General features: G+C 31.3%; 1 protein-coding gene across 14 annotated transcripts in view; it reads right to left on the bottom strand.

The window, feature by feature from the left end:
• Window positions 1-11550: 11550 nt before the first annotated feature.
• Window positions 11551-17313, bottom strand: part of caska (calcium/calmodulin-dependent serine protein kinase a) — a 112645-nt gene continuing 106882 nt past the window's right edge. For 10 of the 14 annotated variants that reach the window (XM_056390026.1, XM_056390029.1, XM_056390030.1 and 7 more), the window contains 5 exons: window positions 15782-15862; window positions 15400-15480; window positions 15095-15297; window positions 14932-15015; window positions 11551-13246 (listed from right to left, as the gene is read on the bottom strand). In XM_056390026.1, the coding sequence (XP_056246001.1) occupies window positions 13070-13246; window positions 14932-15015; window positions 15095-15297; window positions 15400-15480; window positions 15782-15862 (626 nt within the window). In that variant the 3' untranslated portion in view covers window positions 11551-13069. The remainder of the gene's footprint in view (window positions 13247-14931; window positions 15016-15094; window positions 15298-15399; window positions 15481-15781; window positions 15863-17313) is intronic. The other 4 variants (XM_056390028.1, XM_056390035.1, XM_056390041.1 and 1 more) reach the window with 1 other exon arrangement.

Here is a 17313-nt window from a genome sequence, read left to right as displayed (position 1 = left end):
TTTATGCCTTACTGTACTATGACTTTTTTTTTTTTTTTTTTTTTAGCATTTTCATGCCTTAGTATACAATCATGTTTTTATGCCTCACTATACTATGATGTTTTTATGCCTTACTATACTATGACATTTTTTTTTTTTTTAGCATTTGCATACCTTACTTTACAATCACGTTTTTATGCCTGACTATACTATGACTTTTTTTTTTTAGCATTTTCATGCCTTACTAAAGTATGACATTTTTATGCCTTACTATACAATGACATTTTTATGCCTTATTATACTATGACTTTTTTTTTTTGCATTTTCATGCCTTACTATACTATGACTTTTTTTTTGGCATTTTCATGCCTTACTATACTATGACATTTTTTTTTGGCATTTTCATGCCTTACTATACTATGATGTTATTATGCCTTATTATACTATGACTTTTTTTTTTTTTTAGCATTTTCATGCCTTACTAAAGTATGACATTTTTATGCCTTACTATACTATGACATTTTTTTTTTTTTTAGCATTTTCATGCCTTACTAAACTATGAAATTTTTTCTACGTTTTTATGTCTCACTATACTATGATGTTTTTATGCTTACTATACTATGACATTTCTTTTTTATTTTATTTTTTTAGCATTTTCATGCCTTACTTTACAATCACGTTTTTATGCCTTACTATACTATGACTTTTTTTTTTACGTTTTTATGCATTACTATACTATGATGTTTTTATGCCTTATTATACTATGACTTTTTTTAAACGTTTTTATGCATTATTATACATGACATTTTTATACCTGATTATACTATGACTTTTTTTTAAACGTTTTTATGCATTACTATACTATGACGTTTTTATGCCTTACTAAACTATGACATTTTTATGCCTTATTATACTATGATGTTTTTATGCCTTACTATAAAATTCCTTTTCTTTTGCATTTTCATGCCTTACTATACTATGATGTTTTTATGCCTTATTATACTATGACATTTTTATGCCTTGCTAAACTATGACATTTTTATGCATTTCTATACTATCACATTTTTATGCCTTATTATAATATGACTTTTTTTAAACGTTTTTATGCATTACTATAGTATGACGTTTTTATGCCTTACTAAACTATGACAATTTTTTAATGTTTTTATGCCTTACTATACTATGACTTTTTTTTTTTTTTTTAGCATTTTCATGCCTTACTAAACTATGACCTTTTTTTAATGTTTTTATGCCTTACTATACTATGACTTTTTTTTTTTTTTTTTTTTAGCATTTTCATGCCTTACTTTACAATCACGTTTTTATGCCTTACTATACTATGACTTTTTTTGGGGGGGCATTTTCATGCCTTACTATACAATCATGGTTTTATGCCTTACTAAACTATGACATTTTTAAGCCTTACTAAACTATGACATTTTTATGCCTTATTATACAATGACATTTTTATGCCTTATTATACTATGACTTATTAAAAGCTTTTATGCATTATTATACTATGACGCTTTTATGCCTTTCTATAGAATGACTTTTTTTTTTGCATTTTCATGTCTTACTAGACTATGATGTTTTTATGCCTTACTATACTATGACGTTTTTATGCCTTACTATACTATGATTTTTTTTTTTTTTTAGCATTTTCATGCCTTACTAAACTATGAAATTTTTTTATGTTTTTATGCCTCACTATACAATGATGTTTTTACGCCTTACTATACTATGACTTTTTTTTTTTTTAGCATTTTCATGCCTTACTAAACTATGAAATTTTTTTACGTTTTTATGCCTCACTATACAATGATGTTTTTACGCCTTACATGACTTTTTTTTTTTTTAGCATTTTCATGCCTTACTAAACTATGACTTTTTTTTTTACGTTTTTATGCCTCACTATACTATGACTTTTTTATGCCTTACTATACTATGACTTTTTTTTTTTTTTATTTTTTTTTTTTCTTAGCATTTTCATGCCTTACTTTACAATCACGTTTTTATGCCTTACTATACTATGCCTTTTTTTTGGGGGGGCATTTTCATGCCTTATTATACAATCATGTTTTTATGCCTTACTAAACTATGACATTTTTATGCCTTACTAAACTATGACATTTTTATACCTTATTATATTATGACTTTTTTTTTTTAGCATTTTTATGCCTTACTATACTTAACATTTTTATACCTTATTATACTATGACTTTTTTTTTTTTTTTTTTTTTTTTTAGCATTTTCATGCCTTACTAAACTATGACATTTCTATGCATTTCTATACTATGACATTTTTATGCCTTATTATACTATGACTTTTATTTAACATTTTCATGCATTACTATACTATGACCTTTTCATGCCTTACTAAACTATGACATTTTTTTTACGTTTTTATGCCTAACTATACTATGATGTTTTTATGCCTTACTATGACTTTTTTTTTTTTTTTTTTAGCATTTTCATGCCTTACTAAACTATGACAATTTTTTAATGTTTTTATGCCTCACTATACTATGACATTTTTTTTTTTTTTTTTTTTTAGCATTTTCATGCCTTACTAAACTATGACATTTTTTTTTACGTTTTTATGCCTAACTATACTATGATGTTTTTATGCCTTATTATACTATGAATTTTTTTTTTTTTTTTTTAGCATTTTCATGCCTTACTAAACTATGACAATTTTTTAATGTTTTTATGCCTCACTATACTATGACATTTTTTTTTTTTTTTTTTAGCATTTTCATGCCTTACTAAACTATGACATTTTTTTTACGTTTTTATGCCTAACTATACTATGATGTTTTTATGCCTCACTATGACTTTTTTTTTTTTTTTTTTAGCATTTTCATGCCTTACTAAACTATGACAATTTTTTAATGTTTTTATGCCTCACTATACTATGACATTTTTTTTTTTTTTTTTTAGCATTTTCATGCCTTACTAAACTATGACATTTTTTTTTACGTTTTTATGCCTCACTATACTATGACATTTTTTTTTTTTTTTTTTTAGCATTTTCATGTCTTACTTTACAATCACGTTTTTATGCCTTACTATACTATGACTTTTTTTTTTTGGCATTTTCATGCCTTACTAAACTATGACATTTTTTTTTACGTTTTTATTCCTCACTATACTATGACATTTTTTTTTTTTTTTTTTTAGCATTTTCATGCCTTACTTTACAATCACGTTTTTATGCCTTACTATACTATGACTTTTTTTTTTGGCATTTTCATGCCTTACTAAACTATGACTTTTTTTTTTACGTTTTTATGCATTACTATACTATGACTTTTTTTCTTTTTTTTTTTTTTAGCATTTTCATGCCTTAGTATACAATCATGTTTTTATGCCTCACTATACTATGACATTTTTATGCCTTACTAAACTATGACATTTTTATGCCTTATTATACTATGACTTTTTTTTTTACGTTTTTGTGCATTATTATACTATGAAATTTTTTATACCTTATTATACTATGACTTTTTTTTTTTAGCATTTTCATGCCTTACTAAACTATGACATTTCTATGCATTTCTATACTATGACATTTTTATGCCTTATTATATTATGACTTTTATTTAACATTTTCATGCATTACTATACTATGATGGTTTTATGCCTTACTAAACTATGACATTTTTTTTTTTTTTTTTTAGCATTTTCATGCCATACTAAACTATGACATTTTTTTAAATGTTTTTATGCCTCACTATACTATGACATTTTTTTTTTTTTTTTTTTTTAGCATTTTCATGTCTTACTTTACAATCACGTTTTTATGCCTTACTATACAATCATGTTTGTATGCCTTACTAAACTATGACATTTTTATGCCTTACTAAACTATGACTTTTTTTTTACGTTTTTATGCATTACTATACTATGACTTTTTTTCTTTTTTTTTTTAGCATTTTCATGCCTTACTAAACTATGACATTTTTTCTACGTTTTTATGCCTCACTATACTATGACATTTTTATGCATTACTAAACTATGATATTTTTATGCCTTATTATACTATGAATTTTTTTTTACGTTTTTATGCATTATTATATTATGACATTTTTTGACTTTTTTTTAAACTTACTATATTATGACATTTTTTGCCTTGCTGTACTGTGACTTTTTCTTGCCTTACTATACTATGACTTTTTTTGCCGTAATATACTATGACGTTTTTTGACATTTTTTGCCTTACTATACTATGACTTTTTTTGACATTTTTTGCCTTGCTATACTATGACTTTTTTTGACATTTTTTGCCTTGCTATACTATGACTTTTTCTTGCCTTACTATACTATGACTTTTTTTGACTTTTTTTCTAACTTACTATATTATGACATTTTTGCCTTACTATACTATGACGTTTTTGGACATTTTTTGCCTTGCTATACTATGACGTTTTTTTAATTTTTTTTGCCTTACTATACTATGACTTTTTTTGACATTTTTTGCCTTGCTATACTATGACTTTTTTTTTATTTTTTTGCCTTGCTATACTATGACTTTTTCTTGCCTTACTATACTATGACTTTTTTTGACCTTTTTTTGCCGTAATGTACTATGACGTTTTTTGCCATTTTTTGCCTTGCTATACTATGACTTTTTTTTGACATTTTTTTAACTTACTATATTATGACATTTTTTGCCTTGCTATACTGTGACTTTTTCTTGCCTTACTATACTATGACTTTTTTTGACATTTTTTGCCTTGCAATACTATGACGTTTTTGGACATTTTTTGCCTTACTATACTATGACTTTTTTATGCCTGACAATACTATGACTTTTTTTTAACTTTTTTTGCCTTGCTATACTATGACTTTTTTTTTTAACTTTTTTTTAAACTTACTATATTATGACATTTTTTGCCTTGCTATACTGTGACTTTTTCTTGCCTTGCTATACTATGACGTTTTTTGACATTTTTTGCCTTGCTATACTATGACTTTTTCTTGCCTTACTATACTATGACTTTTTTTTTCCTTTTTTTGCCGTAATGTACTATGACGTTTTTTGCCATTTTTTGCCTTGCTATACTATGACTTTTTTTTGACATTTTTTTAACTTACTATATTATGACATTTTTTGCCTTGCTATACTATGACTTTTTCTTGCCTTACTATACTATGACTTTTTTTTACCTTTTTTTGCCGTAATGTACTATGACGTTTTTTGCCATTTTTTGCCTTGCTATACTATGACTTTTTTTTGAAATTTTTTTAACTTACTATATTATGACATTTTTTGCCTTGCTATACTATGGCTTTTTCTTGCCTTACTATACTATGACTTTTTTTGACCTTTTTTTGCCGTAATGTACTATGACGTTTTTTGCCATTTTTTGCCTTGCTATACTATGATTTTTTTTTGACATTTTTTTAACTTACTATATCATGACATTTTTTGCCTTGCTATACTGTGACTTTTTCTTGCCTTACTATACTATGACTTTTTTTGACATTTTTTGCCTTGCTATACTATGACGTTTATTGACATTTTTTGCCTTACTATACTATGACTTTTTTTGACATTTTTTGCCTTGCAATACTATGACGTTTTTTGACATTTTTTGCCTTACTATACTATGACATTTTTATACATTATTATACTATGACTTGTTTTTTTACCTTTTTTTGCCTTACTATACTATGACTTTTTTTGACATTTTTTGCCTTGCTATACTATGACTTTTTCTTGCCTTACTATACTATGACTTTTTTTGACTTTTTTTCTAACTTACTATATTATGACATTTTTGCCTTACTATACTATGACGTTTTTGGACATTTTTTGCCTTGCTATACTATGACGTTTTTTTAATTTTTTTGCCTTGCTATACTATGACTTTTTTTGACATTTTTTGCCTTGCTATACTATGACGTTTTTTGACATTTTTTGCCTTGCTATACTATGACTTTTTCTTGCCTTACTATACTATGACTTTTTTTGACCTTTTTTTGCCGTAATGTACTATGACGTTTTTTGCCATTTTTTGCCTTGCTATACTATGACTTTTTTTTGACATTTTTTTAACTTACTATATTATGACATTTTTTGCCTTGCTATACTGTGACTCTTTCTTGCCTTACTATACTATGACTTTTTTTGACATTTTTTGCCTTGCTATACTATGACGTTTTTTGACATTTTTTGCCTTACTATACTATGACTTTTTTTGACATTTTTTGCCTTGCAATACTATGACGTTTTTTGACATTTTTTGCCTTACTATACTATGACATTTTTATACATTATTATACTATGACTTGTTTTTTTACCTTTTTTTGCCTTACTATACTATGACTTTTTTTGACATTTTTTGCCTTGCTATACTATGACTTTTTTTGACATTTTTTGCCTTGCTATACTATGACTTTTTTTTGCCTTACTATACTATGACTTTTTTTGACTTTTTTTCTAACTTACTATATTATGACATTTTTGCCTTACTATACTATGACGTTTTTGGACATTTTTTGCCTTGCTATACTATGACGTTTTTTGAATTTTTTTGCCTTACTATACTATGACTTTTTTTGACATTTTTTGCCTTGCTATACTATGACTTTTTTTAATTTTTTTGCCTTGCTATACTATGACTTTTTCTTGCCTTACTATACTATGACTTTTTTTGACCTTTTTTTGCCGTAATGTACTATGACGTTTTTTGCCATTTTTTGCCTTGCTATACTATGACTTTTTTTTGACATTTTTTTAACTTACTATATTATGACATTTTTTGCCTTGCTATACTGTGACTTTTTCTTGCCTTACTATACTATGACGTTTTTGGACATTTTTTGCCTTACTATACTATGACTTTTTTATGCCTGACAATACTATGACTTTTTTTTAACTTTTTTTGCCTTGCTATACTATGACTTTTTTTTTTAACTTTTTTTTAAACTTACTATATTATGACATTTTTTGACTTGCTATACTGTGACTTTTTCTTGCCTTGCTATACTATGACGTTTTTTGAAATTTTTTGCCTTGCTATACTATGACTTTTTCTTGCCTTACTATACTATGACTTTTTTTTTCCTTTTTTTGCCGTAATGTACTATGACGTTTTTTGCCATTTTTTGCCTTGCTATACTATGACTTTTTTTTGACATTTTTTTAACTTACTATATTATGACATTTTTTGCCTTGCTATACTATGACTTTTTCTTGCCTTACTATACTATGACTTTTTTTGACCTTTTTTTGCCGTAATGTACTATGACGTTTTTTGCCATTTTTTGCCTTGCTATACTATGACTTTTTTTTGACATTTTTTTAACTTACTATATTATGACATTTTTTGCCTTGCTATACTGTGACTTTTTCTTGCCTTACTATACTATGACTTTTTTTGACATTTTTTGCCTTGCTATACTATGACGTTTATTGACATTTTTTGCCTTACTATACTATGACTTTTTTTGACATTTTTTGCCTTGCAATACTATGACGTTTTTTGACATTTTTTGCCTTACTATACTATGACATTTTTATACATTATTATACTATGACTTGTTTTTTTACCTTTTTATGCCTTACTATACTATGACTTTTTTTTTTTTGGCATGTTCATGTCTTACTATACAATCATGTTTGTATGCCTTACTAAACTATGACATTTTTATGCATTACTAAACTATGATATTTTTATGCCTTATTATACTATGACTTTTTTTTTTTCCGTTTTTATGCATTATTATACTATGACATTTTTATACCTTATTATACTATGACTTTTTTTTTTTTTAGCATTTTTATGCCTTACTATACAATGACATTTTTATGCATTATTATACTATGACTTCGTTTTAACGTTTTTATGCATTATTATACTATGACAGTTTTATACCTTATTATGCTATGACTTTTTGTTTTTTAGCATTTTCATGCCTTACTAAACCACGACATTTTTATGCATTTCTATACTATGACATTTTTGTGCCTTATTATACTATGACTTTTATTTAACGTTTTCATGCATTACTATACTATGACCTTTTCATGCCTTACTAAACTATGACATTTTTTTTACGTTTTTACGCCTAACTATACTATGATGTTTTTATGCCTTACTATGACTTTTTTTTTTTTTTTTTTTTTTTTAGCATTTTCATGCCTTACCTTACAATCACGTTTTTATGCCTTACTATACTATGAAATTTTTTTTTGGGGCATTTTCGTGCATTACTATACAATTACATTTTTATGCCTTATTATAATATGACTTTTTTTTAAAAACGTTTTTATGCATAACTATTCAATGACGTTTTTATGCCTTACTATACTATGACTTTTTTTTTTAGCATTTTCATGCGTTACTATACTATGATGTTTTCATGCCTTACTATACTGTGACTTTTTTTTTTTACTTTTTTATGCCTTACTATACTATGACGTTTTTGTGCATTACTATACAATGACGTTTTTATGTGTTATTATACTATGACTTTTTTTTTTAGCATTTTTATGCCTTACTAAACTATGACATTTTTATGATTTATTATAGCAAGACACTCTTTGGCGTTTTTATGCCTTACTAAACTATGACGTTTTTATGACTTATTATAGCAAGACACTCTTTGGCGTTTATATGACTTATTATACTATGACTTTTTTTTTTTTAGCATTTTCATGCCTTACTATACAATCATGTTTTTATGCCTTACTATACTATGACTTTTTTTTTTTTGGCATTTTCATGCCTTACTATACTATGATATTTTTATGCCTTATTATACTATGACTTTTTTTTTTAGCATTTTCATGCCTTTCTAAACTATGACATTTTTATGCATTACTATACTGTGACATTTTTATACCTTATTATACTATGTCTTTTTTTTTAAACGTTTTTATGCCTCACTATACAATGATGTTTTTATGCCTTACTATACTAAGTCTTTTTTTTTTTTTTTAGCATTTTTATGCCTTACTATACAATCATTTTTTTATGCCTTACTAAACTATGACATTTTTATTCCTTACTAAAACATGACATTTTTAAGCCTCATTATACTATGACTTTTTTTCTAAACGTTTTTATGCATTACTATACTATGACGTTTTCATGCCTTACTTTACAATCACGTTTTTATGCCTTACTAAACTATGACATTTTTATACATTATTATACTATGACTTTTTTTTACGTTTTTATGCATTACTATACTATGACTTTTTTTTTTTTTTTTTTTTTTTAGCATTTTCATGGCTTACTATACTATGATTTTTTTTTTGGGGCATTTTCATGCCTTACTATATAATCATGTTTGTATGCCTTACTAAACTATGACATTTTTATGCCTTACTAAACTATGACATTTTTATGCCTTACTATACTGTGACATTTTTATACCTTATTATACTATGACTTTTTTTATTTTACGTTTTTATGCCTCATTATACAATGATGTTTTTATGCCTTACCATACTATGACTTTTTTTTTTTTTTGGCATTTTCATGCCTTACTATACTATGACATTTTTATGCTTTACTAAACTATGACGTTTTTATAAATCTTTTTATGCCTTACTAAACTATGACATTTTTATGACTTATTATAGCAAGACACTCTTACTTCTTATACTATGATGTTTTTATACCTTATTATATTATAACTTTTTTTAACCTTTTAATGCCTTACTATACTATGATGTTATTAGGCGTTTTTCTTGCCTTACTATACTAAGTCTTTTTTTTTTGGCCTCTTTGTACCTTACTATACTATGACGTTTTCTTATCTTTTTATTTCTTACTATACCATGATGTTATTATGCCATACTATACTATGACATTTTTATGCCTTACTGTAGAAAGACGTTTTTGTACCATATTATAGTATGACTTTTTTTTTTTTTGCATCTTTATGCCTTACTATACTAAGTCTTTTTCTTTTATAGCATCTTTATGCCTTACTATACTATGACATTTTATGCCTTATTATACTATCACTTCTTTATTTAGCATTTTTATGCCTTATTATAGTATGACTTTTTTTTTACCTTTTTATGCCTTACTATAGCAAGACGCTCTTTGGCGTTTTTATGACTTATACTATGATGGTTTTTGACCTTTTTATGCTTTACTATACTATGACTTTTTTAAAACTTTTTATGCCATATTATACAATGACGTTTTTTTTTTGCATTTTTATGCCTTACTAAACAATTACATTTTTTTTAACCTTTTTATGCCTTACTATAGCAAGACACTCTTTGGCGTTTTTATAACTTATTATACTATGACGTTTTTTGAAGTTTTTATGTTTTACTATACTATGACCTTTTTTGACCTTTTTTTGCCTTACGATACTATGATGATTTCATGCCTTACTACTTTTTTACTTTTATATTCCTTACTATATTATGACTTTTTTGTCATGCCTTACCATACCATGATGTATTTATGCCTGACTATCCTGTTATTTTTTTTACTTTTTTATGCCTTAGTATAACATGACATTTCTTGACGTTTTTATGCTTTATCATGCTTTATTACTTACTTACTTATTATATGTTATTCACATAAATTGTTTATGTGAAAGTTTAATCTGAAAGTTCAGGTAAAATTACATTTTCCTCTGCAATGTGAGATAGAATGAAATGGAAAAACGAGTAAAGCACAATTACCTAAGAGCTGTACTAAAGTATTTGAGTTATTGTAATTAGTAAAAGAATTACTCAATTGACTAATTAATAGACAGAAAATTATGCAGTTATTATGCATTAACAGTTTGGACCAAATTATCAATCGTTTTTCTACAAAATAATTATATATTTGGATTAGGGTTGGGTTATCAGAAGTCAGTGTTTGCTATCTCTTCTCTCACATTAATCTTCTCATGACCCCTGAGATTTATCTGGTGACCCTTTGGAGGGGCGCGACCCTTAGATTGGGAACCACAGAACTGTAAAGTAGCTAAAAGCAGCTCCACCTGGAGAAGCTACAACAGTAAAATGCTGCTTTTACATACTGATGTATCAGTATTGACAACATGAAATGTCATTTATAATACAAAGTATGGCAACAACTAATGATTATCTTTATTCATTAGTCAATTAGTTGCTGCATTGTAATAGTGAACACTTAACATAATAAATAACTTTTTATATTTGACCAAGAATTCAAAACCCAAAGATTTTCCGACTATTACAACATAAGTCGGGAAAAGTGGAAAATCGTTAAATTGAAGAAGCTGGAACCAAAAAAGATTTGTAATTTTTGCTCAAAATCGAAGATAAACAATAAATTTATTATCCTATGATGTTTTCTTTCAATCAAGTAATCACATAATCACTCAAAGACTTTTACTTTTGCTACTTTCAGTTCATTTTACTGAGGACACCTCTGTAGTTTTACTTTGGCTTTTCAATGCTCTTGTTTAAATGTTTTTATATTGTCGTTCTTTTATTCTGGAACGAGATCAGTGTTCCACTGAGTCAGACCTGCTCAGACGTGTTGATCATGTGATGTTTATGTGCAGTGGAAAAACAAAAAAAACAAAAAAAACAAAAAAAAAAGAAGAGCCACTCCAAGGTTCGTTTTTCCAACACATAAAAGGAAATATATTTAAAAAATTGTTCATACTGAAGAACTCTTATCATTGCAGAGTCATTTACACAGGGGGCAGTTGTATGTCAGTCTGTCATATTCATGTACATGGTTAATCAGATGCACACACTGCCTCCTCTTCCCTCGCAAAGCCGTCACCTTTGCAGAATACGGAGTGTACACTTGTTTGCAGGCGGTTACACAGTTTCAGAATAAAAATCAGCATTTCATCTTTCGTCCATTGTTAAACTTGATTGAGACACTAATACTCTGGGACATCACATTTCTGAAATGGCAAATGAGGAGTAAAGTGAAATTCTTCCTGCTTTTTTTTTTTTTTAATTATTTGTGTATGACAAATCAAAAAGAGAAAAATCAAGACTTTTATTTGATTTTCTTTTTTACAAACACATCTCACTACATGATCGATCTTTTTTTTTAAATTTTTTTTTATTATCATTATTATTATTATTATAAATCTGTGGTTTAGAAATGTCACCCGAAATGCAAGGGATGTGCATAGGTGTCAAGTCAACGTCCGGCTCCGTCGCTGTTGGTTTTTTCTTGCCCCCGTCTTGCTTCCCTTGGCTGAGTTCAGTTTTCCAAACAGCTGGAATGTTTTTTTTTTTTTTTTTTTTTTAATTTAGTTTGTTTTTTTTTGTTTTTTTAAAGTACATTTTTGTCTTTTCTTTCTCGGAGGTTTACAGAGGGACACGGGGGAACACTGACTGACTGACAGCATGGAAGCTTGCAAATGTCCACATGCATGATAACCTCATTCAAATCTCTAAAACATTTATGGATTTATTTAGAAGAGACAGTACCTGGTGGGTAGAAAGGTGTGTGTGTGTGTGTGTGTGTGTGTGTGTGTGTGTGTGTGTGTAACTGTACCCAGAGCTAACAACAGGACAGACGATGAGGATGTATTTCAGCTTAGAAAAGAACGGGGATGAATAAATATGAGGGAGAGTCACATGATCTATAGAGGAGAAGACATTGCAGTGTGTTTGTGTGCTTTTACTTCAGTCTGCTGAGACAGAAAACCCACTGACACTGTCCTACAGATGGTCTACAACACCCAACAGGACTACAATGTGATGGGAGGGCGGCGGCTGTGGTGGGATGACGGGACGCAGTACTGTCTCTTTAAAACAAACATCTACAAAAATGTTGCCTCCTAGCTAGTACAGACATGACAATATTCACTTTTTGTTTACTCTGTTTTTATACAACACTATGACTAGGTCATCTGTTAGGGCGAGAGTCCGACAACTGGGCGCCGCAGGTCGTCTGAGCGGCGGCGGCGGCGGCGGAGAGGGTTTCGGCTGAATGCTGTGGTCGCTGTCACGATACGCTGAGGGTGTTTTCCATCGAGTGCAGTGTAGAGAGAGGTTTCCCATCGCTGTTTGTCTTTGTTTATCATTATTTTAAAGAGGGAATGATGGGAGTTTGGCCCAGGGGAGATGGAGGAGCAGAGAGAAGAAGGGAGGAGGAGGAGGAGGAGGTCAGTAGACCCAGGACACAGGGACCCACTGGCTGGTGGTGCACACCAGGTCGATGGCTTCCTCCAGGTGCCTGATGGTCTCGTCGATCTCGTTGTTGATGATGGTCTGGTCGAAGTAGTGGGCGTAGGTCTTCTGCAGGATCTCCGACTCCTTCTGCAGCCGCTGAAGAGACTCGTCCTGGAGGAGGAAGAGGAGGAGGAGGAGTTAGACACTGATGAAGGCTGACACAGACAGTTACTGACGGAGAATCTCAAGGCCTCTACACGCTGTGATTGAGGTCAAAGGTCAGGGGCGTGGTGACCTCACAAACAGTGATTTTGGCCTTGTGAACCCAATATCTCCGTAACGCTTTGAGAGAAGTTCTTCAAATTTGGTAAAAACATTCACCTGGACTCAAGGACAAACTGATTAGATTTTGATGGCTAAAGGTCAAAGGTCAAAGGCCTTGTGAACGAAATATCTCCAGAAGGGAATCCCTTCAGATTTGGCACAAACATACACTAGGACTCAAGCATGAACTGATTAGACTTTGGTGGTCAAAGGTCAAAGGTCAGTGTGACAGGGATGTAACCTGAAACTGGTCTGAGTGGAGGAGGCAGACAACCACCAGGAGGTGATTCTAGTTTTTCACTCAGCAGTGTAGAGGCCTTCACTGAGCGGAGGAGGAAGTGAATCAGGAAACTAAACTCTAGAACCACACACACGAGCAGAAAGCAGGGAACACACACGTCAATATAATTCAGACTAACACGACAAAGTCCATCCTGTCAGGTGTTACTCACTGGCAGCGTTCGACACCACCTGGGCATCTGAGGGGAGAGCGCCAAAGAAACAAACAGCGCATGCAGCATGCAGAAACAAAGGAGTGCAGAGCAGACAGAGGAAGAGGCGTTTACATCATCACAGTGAGAAATCTGTACGAAGGAGCTTCAAGACTCTAAGATGTGTCTCTTTTTAAATGGATTAAACATGTAAAACAAATTAGAGGTGAAAACTATTAGTTGATGAATTTAAATAGAATCGATCAGTCGCCTGTTTATCATTTATTAACAGTAAATGAACATTTAATAAATGGTGTATAATAAACTATAATGTGCTATAAGGACATTTTACATGTTTAATAATGTATTTGTCAACAGGTTTTTATTAGAGCTGCAACTAATGACGATTGATCTGTTGAATATTTATTAATTAATATATTTTGACGTCTTGTTTCGTCTGATGCAGGTTGCTGTGATACGCAACAGAGAAAAGCATGTTTTATATTTTTCCACTAGTTTTACCTGAAAACGACTCAAACATTAATTTACTGATCGAGATAGAGGCCGATTATTTTTCTCTCAATCAATTAATTGATTAATCGGCTCATCATTTCAGCTCTAGGAAGAATCTCTTCAGTTGAACAGGTTCAGTTCAGTCTGGAGTTGATTTTTTTCCTCTTTTGACAAACTGTTTCCTACTGAAGACGTCAACCTTTAGAAATGGATCATAATTACTTTCATTTTTAAAAAAGGTGAATTCATTTCCTAAAACAGCTGCTCACTGTTTTTACCAGGGAGGAGGAGGAAATGGAGAATTAGTTTGGGACTATTTTCACCCGCGGATAAATACATTTAGTGCTGTAGTGAGTATTTGTGGCTGCAGGACCGTGTGTGTGTGTGTGTGTGTGTGTGTGTGTGTGTGTGCGTGCGTGTGTGTGTGTGTGTGTGTGTCTCAGTGTAACAGCGTGGCTCTAACGTGGAGCTGTGGCTCAGAGAAGTGACATGTATCAGGTTTTAGTGACGTGTTTGGTGGATAATAGAAAGGTAGTAAATCAGCCGCTGGTCCTTCACAGTGAGTCATTGTGTTTGAGGTTTTCCTACCTCATTGATTCCTGGCGTGATGGTCGGTGCAGCAATAAACACGACGTATGGGGCGAACTCTGCTGTCCGCAGGACCTTCAGGGCCTGATGGAGACCAGGTGTTAGACTCAAATAAAAATATAAATGCACACTCACACCTTTATATATACACCCACATACACACCTGAGGCTCCACGTCCAGTATAGCTACCAGTCCCTGTTGGTGGATCTTGCGTATGGTCTCCAGCCGCGTCCCGTACATGGCGTCCTCGTGGCTGCCGTACTCCAGGTACTCGTTGTTGCTGATGTCCTGCATCATCTGGTCGTGGGAAACAAAGTAGTAGTTCTTCCCGTTCTCCTCGTCCTTCTTTGGAGGTCTGGTTGTGTCTGTGGGACACACACACACACACACACACACACACACAGTGAGGTGTGTTGTTGTTGTTGTTGTTGTTGTTTCTGTGGAGGACTTGTGATCGTGTGTCTTACGTGGGATGGGGTAGGCGAATCTGTCGGGGTGTTTGGTTATGAGTGTGTTCTTGATGTGTCTTCTGCCCACTCCATGAGCACCTGACACACACACACACCACACACACACACACACACACACACACACACACATTAATTAATTAATGTTAATTCATTTATTTTCTAGGACTCAAAACTTTTCTGCAGCAGCTGATCAAACAGCTGATCAAACAGCTGATCTAAACTGAATATCTTTGCCTTCTCTTCTTCTACTTGTAAATGAATTTTAATATTTGATAAAAGATGTGAGGATTCAGATCTGAAGAGAGGATCTCATGTTAGATTTTTATCTCCAACAATAACAGAGGTTTTTTTTCCCGCTGCTCCAGTTTAAATCACTCACCTAACAAAACTAGTGTTTTCCTCTTGAAAGCAGGAAGCTTCACCACCTCCTCGTACGTGACGAGATCTAGTTGGTCGAACACTGGAGGGGAGGGAGGGAAAGAGAGACAGATGAGGAGGATGTGGAGGAGAGTGCTGAGAAAACAACAGACAGAGAGGAGAACAGGTCTGATAACTACGGGGTTCAGAGGAGAGGAAGTTGTCAAAATAAAGCACATTCAAAATCTGACTGGCAACAGATCTAATGTCAGAACACAGAGTGAGAACTTGATCTGTGAAGTGATGAACTACAGAATAAAACGACCAGACGTGGCTCATCACAAGGTCCAGTTAACCCGGCGGCCGGTGACGAACAGGTCTGAGAGGGTTGCCATGGAAATAAAACAGCTGTTCATTAAATCTTGCTTCTTATCTAAATTATTACGGAAAGTGTTGTCGAAAGAAAAAAAACCTGCTGAATGAATTTTAAAGTATCATTCAGTCTGAAAAAGTCCTGAAACTATCAGACGATGAATTGATCCGTTATAAAAATACTCACAGATTCCAGTTTGTTAAACATGAATATTTTCTGCTTTTCTTATTGTTTCCTTAGTTATCAATCTACGATGATCATAAATTCATTCATTTAAATAAATGTCTTAAAGTAAAGAGTATTTCAGCACGGCTTTAGGAAATTGTGATTTTCTGACGATTAACTTAAATGTGAATAATTCAGTTGCAGCCGTTGCTGAAGGGAATGAATGTGGTCGAATTAAACGATTGACACTGAGAATAATTCTTTAAAAAGAAGAAAAGACGAAGTTGAAAACAAGAAGAGAAAACTGATTTAAACTAGTGGAGGATTATTACATTCACAGGCTAATTAAGGTCCATTATTGTAGGAGGGACAAACCTGTGAGCAGCTGTTTACCTCCGACAACACATCTGTTCGTGTGAAACATGAATTCTACAAAACTATTTGCTCTGAGTCATAATTATTTTCATTGTCAATTAATCTGCTGATTATTTTCTTCATTGTTGTTTCAAATAAAAATTTAAAAAGTCAGAAAATGTGAAAAATGCATTAAAAAAGCAGAAAGCATCAAATCTTCACATTCAAATAAACTGGAACATTTTTAGAAAATGATTCACTGACGATTAAAATAGTTTCTGACACAATTTGTGTCTGTCTTTCCTTTCAGATATTTTCAAAGGACGTGATCGAATTAACTTCGTGCAACTATTTCTTCTAAATAAATCCTCGTGTTAAATCTTAATGCAGCTGTTTAATAATAATAATAATAATTATTGATCTTTCATCAGACTTCTTAAGGACCCAGACGTCCGGGGTAAATGTGGTTTCTGTAAAATCTGTGAGCAGGTCTGATGTGTGCTGCAGAGTGGATCACATGTCTGTTCACTGTACAATGTGTCCTCGGCCTCCGTAACACGAGCCTCCGTCTCAGGCTGCTGACGAGCAAAATACAATACCCACAAGTCACTGGGTTTCTGTTGTGCAACAGGCGTCTGAGGAGCAGCTGCTGCTCACAGCGT

Source organism: Seriola aureovittata, chromosome 11 (genome assembly GCF_021018895.1).
Source record: "Seriola aureovittata isolate HTS-2021-v1 ecotype China chromosome 11, ASM2101889v1, whole genome shotgun sequence".
NCBI classification, from domain to species: Eukaryota; Metazoa; Chordata; class Actinopteri; order Carangiformes; family Carangidae; genus Seriola; species Seriola aureovittata.
The sequence above is the reverse complement of the archived record's forward strand: the minus strand, read 5'-3'. Positions and strand labels throughout refer to the sequence as shown.